The sequence below is a fragment of the Hydra vulgaris genome, chromosome 12, assembly GCF_038396675.1.
Source record: "Hydra vulgaris chromosome 12, alternate assembly HydraT2T_AEP".
In the NCBI taxonomy this organism is placed as follows: Eukaryota; Metazoa; Cnidaria; class Hydrozoa; order Anthoathecata; family Hydridae; genus Hydra; species Hydra vulgaris.
The window spans coordinates 34,649,233-34,658,190 of record NC_088931.1 but is presented as its reverse complement, the minus strand read 5'-3'; the positions used below and the strand labels follow the sequence as shown (position 1 = coordinate 34,658,190).

At 28.2% G+C, this 8,958-nt stretch overlaps 1 protein-coding gene across 1 annotated transcript; it reads left to right on the top strand.

Annotated features, from left to right (window-relative positions):
* Positions 1-4,115: 4,115 nt before the first annotated feature.
* On the top strand, positions 4,116-8,331 carry LOC124807801 (myb-like protein X). The gene is made up of 4 exons (XM_065813039.1): positions 4,116-4,842; positions 5,170-5,370; positions 5,448-5,693; positions 6,396-8,331. The coding sequence occupies exons 1-4, from the start codon at positions 4,194-4,196 to the stop codon at positions 8,273-8,275; spliced, it is 2,976 nt and encodes a 991-aa protein (XP_065669111.1). The 5' UTR covers positions 4,116-4,193; the 3' UTR covers positions 8,276-8,331.
* Positions 8,332-8,958: the final 627 nt, after the last annotated feature.

Sequence of the window (8,958 nt, the reverse complement as noted above, 5' to 3'; positions counted from 1 at the left end):
GTGGACAGTGCTAAGGTTTAGTGTGCACAAATGCACCAAAAAATAACGTCAATATCGATGATAGCAAAAATTAATATGAAACTAGTGAAGATGGGGATTTTTGAAAAAATGTTTTACTTTTGATATTATTTCTAATTATATTAATCAAGCGTAAAAAGCACTAATACTTAAACCTTAAATAAAAAATTATTCAAAAGTAGCTAAAAACATATTTATTATGAAAAAAAATATTTCAAAAATGCTTGTTTTTTTAAATATTTATACTAATAAACAAGTTTTTTTTATTTCAGTCTTAATTTATCTATTTAAACTATTTACCTAATAAATTTTTAAGTAAAGGTGTTTTAATATACTATAAGTATTAGCCTAAATAAAAAATATTGTAACAAAACTGCTGACATCATTATTTAAGAACATGATTTCTGAAGCACATTTCATTTTTTTAAATTTTAACACATTACGCTATATCTGCGCAAAATTTCAAAAAGACTAAGCAACTTTATAATATGTTATTACAACTTATTGACAGTAAACACGACGAATTTTGTTGTATTTTTAATAAATTTGAATAAAAGTCAGGTGAGCTAAAATAATCATAACCTTTTTTTGCCCAAAATGGATTTTGGTGGATTTTGGATATGTTAAAGTAGATAAAATTACGCTTCGAATGATACCAAATTCATTTTTATCCAAATTTTGTCCAGATCGGACCCTGGTTTGACTAGACTATTAAATCTTACTAGTATTTCAATTGTGACACTAAGCAATGTGATTTCACAATCAGAAGGGACGGCATTTTTAATTTTCGCCAAAGGTGCCAAAATACCAAACAACGGCCCTGAAAAGGCCTGATAATCTTACGTTATTTTAGTACTAAGTAAACTTATTTTTGTGACTATAGTAAAAGATAATTATTTCTTTGTTCTCTTTTTAAAAATGAATTTATGAGCTCATTTAAGACATGCATACAAAATGCTCCGTAGGAAATTTTCGTGAAAATTATGACAGTACAAGTTTACTAGTTTTCAAGTGATAAGGAATTATGTGTAAGATGGTTAGCTGTTTTACCAATTAAAATTCAATCACATACAGACAATAGGGTGTTTGGGAAATACATTGGCCTTTGCGATGTAGTATGCACTATCTAAAAAGATTTAATGTCAGGTTAGACGAATTAGAATATATAGATAAAGATTTCAAACAAATGTTGTGGCTGTTTCTGTAAGCTTTGTTCAGTTTTTCTTTTTTTTTTAGGTGTCCCAAGAAGTCCTAATGGTCTTTTCACAAAGCACCGCGGAAGTGCATTTAACCAGGAAGTTCACGCCTCCTTCCTTACCGTAACTCGAAAATTTGTCCAGAGCTCGTTTCGAACCTGGATATCCTGCTTATGAAGCAAGCGCTCTAACCACTGCACCACGGCCGCACAATTTAAATAGAAACATTTAAGCAAATATATAATGTCAATGTTGCCAATGTTATATAAGATGGGTTCCAGAAACCAGAAACTACTTTATAAGTAACCTTTCAACAAAAAAGATTTTTTATCTGTAAATTAAACATTTTCCATCTTTTTAGATTCCATCAGATCCTCCTTCAATATTTCCTCGATGCTTTTCTTCAATACTAAAAAAAAAAACAAGCAAAACATTTCGTCAAACAAATTTCAAAAAAATTTTGAAATTTGTTTAAATTAAAATTTAAAACTCTTTTTGTGATGAACTGGATTCTTTCAACAAGATGAATAAAAGAAAAAGTTTTGAAAGCAGTTTTTATAGATTTAAAGCAGCGGTAAAAATTAATATATAATATATTTTGTAGAGATCTTATTTTTATAGTAATAAAAACAAAATAGTTCTTTGATAAATACTCAGATTCCCATATTTTTTTGTCACTAAAAATGCATCAGATCTGAGAGTTTTTAATATGACATTATAACGACCACCAAAAACAAATATTTGTTACAATGCACATTTGATATTTTTTTTACAGGCTCATTAGGTGGTCTCAGTTAGATGCAGAATGAAGTCATCTTCACCTGAATTAGGAATGGAATTAAAAAATTTACTGCAAGAGATTAAATGTACTTTTGCAGCAAAATCTGATGAAATAAGTTTTTTGATTGAAGAACTGCAAATTCAGATTATGCCTGTTAGAGGTAAGCGTTACTCTACATTAGTTGTACGACGAGCTTTAAAACTATACCTTTCATTAAGATGCTATCAAATTCCTCATGATACACTTTCACTCCCTCATTCAAGTACTCTTAAACTAAAATAAGGCAGATTTGCTAACGTTAGAACTCACATGGAATGGGAAGAATGAAGAAACTCGCAAGGAACATGAAGAAGGTATAAAATTCGTATTGAAAACATTTATATAAACCGTATTTGAAACAGTATTTATGAAAAGCGTTGCTACGTATTGTTTGTGTCATTTTTTGGTGAAGAAAATTATGTTGAAATTGCCAAAACCTTGTTTTAGGATTAAACCAATGTTTGGAAAACCAGCTTTTGTGTGTCGTGTGGTGCCAATTTTGTCAGCTTTCTGTCATTTTTGTACAAAATTTTAATTGTCGAAATCACACATATATTTTCTAAACTTGGTGGAGAAATTTAATGCCTTATATCAGACAACCTTCCGACAAATCAAAGCGCATATATCAAAGTTTTGATTTAAATTTAGATGAGCGATGGTTTGGTAATATTTGCAACGAAAATTTAGTAATGCTTCATAATCATTTAGTAATGCTTCATCATTTTGTAAATCATTTAGTAATGCTTCATCAATTTAGTAATGCTTCATAATAAATTTGTTTAAGTCAGTTCGAAATAACTGGTTTACAGAAAAGACTGGAAGAGATTCATCTGTTTTTTTTTGTTTTTTTTTCATCTGTTTTGATTTTTCAATTTGATGACAAAAATAAATTGAAAAACCTTCCATCAAAAGCTAATCATCCTACTACGATGTAACTGATTGGTTGAAATGATTTTCAAATTGTCGCCCATTATGTAATTGATTGGTTGAATTGATTGGCATCTGTATCTTTTCACATCTTCTTCTCATTCCATTTCATAACCTGTGAGACATAAATATTTGAAACCATATTACACTAGAACACAGGTCTATTGTAATGCATTTTTATAAGAGAAAAAAGTTGTTTTTTGCAAGCTTACCTTATTTAGTTTTTTATCTGCTTCTCTATATTGGAAAATTTAATAAAAAGCCTTGAGAATGTAACATGTCTTTTAATAGATAAAGTTTAAATAAAAAGAGAAATGAATGCCAACATTTTGGGTTTTTATGTTGATGAAATCTTAGCTTAAAATATTAAATTGAATACTTGTGTATTTCTTGTCACTATAAGTTACACAAAGTTGTGTTGCTAAAAGTATAGGAGTAATGTATAAAGCTAAACGTGGTTTAAATTGCAACCATGACGCAGTGCTTATTTTGCATATTTATCAGCTAAATATTTTGCATATTTATCAGCTAAATATTTTGCATATTTATCAGCTAAATATTTTGCATATTTATCAGCTAAATATTTTGCATATTTATCAGCTAAATATTTTGCATATTTATCAGCTAAATATTTTGCATATTTATCAGCTAAATATTTTGCATATTTATCAGCTAAATATTTTGCATATTTATCAGCTATATAATGTACAAATGAAAAATTAACTCATCTTCCGTTTCTTGCCACAATTTATTTATCTTAAAGATAAAAATGAATACGATTATATAATTTGTCTACCATTTTCTCTTTAAAATAAAGGTTTTCTTTGAAATAAAATAGTTTTGAGACATTAAATATGTCTCGAAAAAACTTACTCACTCAGAAAAAAAGAAAAGTCATACACAGAAGAACAAATCACATTACAAAGTATATATATATATATATATATATATATATATATATATATATATATATATATATATATATATATATATAATATTCATGCTACTGTTACCCGCAGTACCAGGATATGTAAATATATGTATATATATATATATATATATTTACGCAAAATCTTCTTGCAAAAACAACAAAGAATGTCGAATTGAGATTGATTTGAATTTGAATAATGCAGTGTGCATGATATGTCTTAAATGTTGTTTGTGTTAAAGAATCATTCAGGCATGTTTTGTTTTGCCTTATTTTTCATTTAAAAAGTTTTAATTGATCGTGTATGCTAATTATTTTGAAAAATATGATTAATTGTATTTCATTTAAAACATTTTTGTTTGTAATTCATATTTTTCAAATTGTAATTACAAAAAATAATATTTTGAAATTGAACGACTCAAAATTAAAGCACTTCACACATTTTAATGTTGTCACGAAGCGTTCTGAACTTGATAAAAAATGCCTTACAAACGTTGGAATTGGAGCAATTGCACCTGATTTTCAAATATGTTCTAAAAGGTATTATGGAATGTCGCCTGGGTTTTCTGTTGCTGGAGGTTTAAGTTTTCTTGGTTCAGGAAGAGACCATCAAAATTCAGGCCACAGAGAATGCAATCATTCAAATGAATGTGAATCTCACGATGATCATGGGTATGGGTACCCTGATAAGACGCATGGCAATTATGCGGGAGGAGGAGTTTCTTTTTCAGAACACAGCGAACCAAACTGCATGATGATGCATAACTCTCAAAATGGACACATGTTTCATGGTGGTGCCCTTCATATGGATGCTGGTGGTCATCTATCTAGAGCACATCACGGAATACATGGTCATGGAATTGGAGGAGGAGGAGGACATGGAGGTCATCCTGATCATGAATGCCATGAACGTCATGAATGTCATGGAAGAGATCATTCATGCGAAGGATTCGGTACGTTATTCTTTTATACAAAAGCATGAAATTTTAAAGATAAGATTAACTAGTATCAAAGACTTAGATAATAATCTTGTATAATATAAAACTATAGAGTATAATAATCTAAAATTATTTTATTCTATAATCTAAAACTATAATTAATAAAGATATTAGTTTATTATTCGAATAACTAGTATAAAAATTTAAATATTTCTTAATCTAGTATACTTCTTTTTATAGATATCAGTTGTTTTTTAAATAAATCATACTACCTAAGTTTAAATGGTGTCTAAAATCATTCGTCTAAATTTTATTAATTTTGATTTTGATTTTTTATTGCAGGCGGAGGACACCATCAGTTGATGCAGGTACCTTTATCTCCGCTGCCACAAGGGTTTCATGAAGGCTTTGGTCCATCTGAATGTGAAAACCATGAATGCGAAAATCACGACGACGACGATTGTGAACAAGAAGAACGTGATCGAGAATACGACTTGGATAGAGGAGGTTGTGAAGAAGGACATTGGCTGAGACAAGAGAAACGTAAAAAAAATTAGAATTTATTTTTTAAATAATGTTGATGGTTTTTAAACGTTTTATTATGTTTTGAAACACTTTAGATAAAGCTTCAGACATGGAAAATGATCATCCCCAAAAAATTTCACAAACAGCCAGTCACAGTTCAAATATAAAAGAACACGAAGAAATAAAAGATATTGACGGATCAATAGTTTCTGGGATAATAAAACCTTCAAAAGGTACCGAAACTGGAACGGACGTTGAAAACGAAGGTTTTTTTCCAACAAAACTTTGCAATAATAAAATTGTTAGCGGTGAAACCGGCATTGTTTCAGCTGGATTAAAAGGTATAAAAAAATTAGAAAATTTAAAAAAATTTTTAAGATAACATTACCGTTGCTTTACTATTTTTATCTCCAAGCAACAGTGAGATGCTTCTAAAAATTTTTTTTCCGAGTTTAAGATTATATTATGTTAATCGCACTAACATTCATTAACATCGAATTAACATTCACTAACTTTTTATTATGTGTACGTAGTGGTATGTTGCTGAATATTTTTTCACAACCTGACCAAACAACAATAAAATTCTACGAAATTTAGACTAATGAAAGAAAGACTTAGATTTTATTGATGATTCTGGTGGAAACTTTTAAATATCTTTTATAAACGGGTGGTTCTAGTATTTAAAAAAACTAAGTACTACATAAATTACTTAAAAACTCGCGTTGATTTTAAACAACTTTATCTTAAAAAAGATTACAGTATAAAAATGGGAAATACAAATATATAAATGATATATATTAAATAATTCAAAAGGTACTAATTAACTGTAACTATATAAGACTTCATAAACTTTATATATATATATATATAGATAAAATATTTAAGACTATATAAAACTATATAAGTTTGGTCGACCCTAACCTATTCAAAATCTAAGAAATAAATAAATTCTTTCTAAATTCTTTTAAAACATTAACCAACAATTAAAAAATTAATTAAAAGAATTTGTATTGTTTTAACTTTTTGTGTTTTTAAAAATTTAGGCCGCAAAAAGAAGTACGGCGAACTACAATGGGATCAAGATATAAATGGAAAAGATGAAACTGAATTACACCGAGCTGAACAATATGTTGGGTATGAAAATCATGATTGCAATCAGGAACAAAAAAAAACATTTCAATCAAAATCTTTATTGAAAGAGGAAGAAAAGAAAAAACCATCTGAAATACTTCACCTCAGCAACCAAATCGGTATCAATAATGTTACTAAATCTAAATCAAAAAACACAGAAAATGCATCAGGTGCAACAACAGATGATCAGTTGGGTGATAACATCAAGTTAGATAAAGACAAAGTTCGAAAACAAAAAGCTGGCAATTTTTCATTACCATATATTACTCAATTGGACAAAAATAATCTTTCAGTCAATAAACAAATTAAAAGTTTACACGATTCATTTAGTAATGTAAAAGAACGGCATCTGACGTTAGGTCAAGAATTGCTAACAATGCCTGTATCTTTTGTTTCTCCGCAGAGGTCAGTTCTTCCAATTAATTCTTCTTTTATAGAAAATGGAAAGAATATTAATAGTCAATATGCATCTGATTTGAGAGCTTCACCTGGGAAACTACTTTCTTATCGTAATAGTAACAATACTTCAGACAAAGACAAGTTTGAGTACAGTAGTGAGTATTCTACAAAGTCTTTAAACTTTGAGTCAAAAAGCGAGTTTAACTATAATCAATCGAGTTTCAACTTTACAGTAAAATATAACTCTAAACACCCAGGATATAGGTATGAATATAAATTCGGAATACCTACTTCCTCAATAAATACCACAGATGAAAATAAACAATTAAAGGTTGGTAACAAAATAAAAGATGAGAAAGCAAAGGAAGTTAAAGAAGAAAAAGATTCAATTACAAGTGTATTGAATAACGATGTCGAAAATAGGACGCAGAGCTCCGAAGATAAGCATAAAAAAATATACCAAAATAAACAGTACGTTTTTCAGTCTGTAAACCATACCTCAAACAAACCATCAAATAATCTGTCAGTTACTGCTCCATTGTTAGAAAGCATTTTGCCTCTTAAAACTTTTCGTCCGGACTCCGCTCATAAGATTAATGATATTAAAGAATCAACTCTTGTTGAGAAAACTTCACGTAAAGAAAGAAAAAATAAATTATTAAATACGATTTTACCAAAACAAACTGAAAGCTATTCAATATCAGTTAAACAAACCGAAAATAACCAAAAAGTACCAAAATTAAAAACAGAAGATAATTCAAAAATAATCGCAAAACAAATCGATAAACATGATAAAAAGATAGTCAAAGAAAAACAAACCGAAAAAAATGACAAAAAAGAAACCAAAATAAAAGAAACAGAAAATAATATAAAGTTTGATAGTGCAAAGCCAATAGAATTCAATTCAAAAGCAGCAAATGAAAAGCAAAACATAAATAATAACAAGATAGGTATTCAAAATCAGAGAGAAAAAAATGGAAAACTAAATAATGAAAAACAAACTAAAAACAATGCATATGTCAACTCAAAAAAAACCCCAAAAAGCGAAAAAGTTATTAAGATTAAAGAAACGACTGAAGATAAATTTCCATCAATTGAAGATAACACACCTCAAGATCACCCATCAAAAATACAAGATGCTTTAACAGAGACAAGTACTAACCGCGACAGTGAAAAACATTCTACTTCTAAGTTGGCTAGTTTAATATCGTTTACTGTAAAAAAAAAGAAACCTTATGGTTCCATATTAAAAGAAGACAATGCTGCTTATCAACCATTAACTGTACATAGCAAAAATTTAGATTTGATTATTTCACCTATCCGTTGCGATAACTGTGAGCGTCGATTAGTTGAAGCTTCTAATAATCATACGATAAAACATTTACCAAAATAAATAAATATAGAAGAATAAAGCTTCATGTACCTAAATTTGTAAAATAAACCTAGCTAATAGATAAAACTTAGTTATTACATATAAAACTAGGTTACTACATATAAAACCTGCTTAATACATATATACTATGGTGCCATATATGATATACTTTCAATATATGATATACTTTCTATGGCTTAAAAGTAAGGGAGAAGTAAATTTTATCCATAATACAAGAAAACAAAAAGTTAAAAAAAATGTCTTTTTAACTTTCAGTTAACATATAGTTAATACTTTTTTTTTCATCATTTTATAAATAAATAAATAAAAGTAGTTTCCTTAGAAACATACGATTTGAGTTGTCAAGCTCCAACATCAACAGTAATTGAAGGTAGAGTGAATAGCAACGATTTCTCTATTTTTTTTTAATTCTATATAAAATATTCAGAGCCACATTTACTACTCGCAATCTAAACGCATGTTTAGATTGCGAGTAGTAAATGTCGCTGAGTATTTTATAAGTAATTATAAAAAGTTCATAAAACCAGCCTTTATAAGTATATACAGATTTCATTAATTTACATTACAGAAAAATCACAAAAATTTATTTTAAAATTTAAAAGTTTTAAAAATACTGCTTAGCCAGGTTTTAATTGATATAATGATACTAAGTAAGTATATGATTTTAAAATTGTAAATGAAAA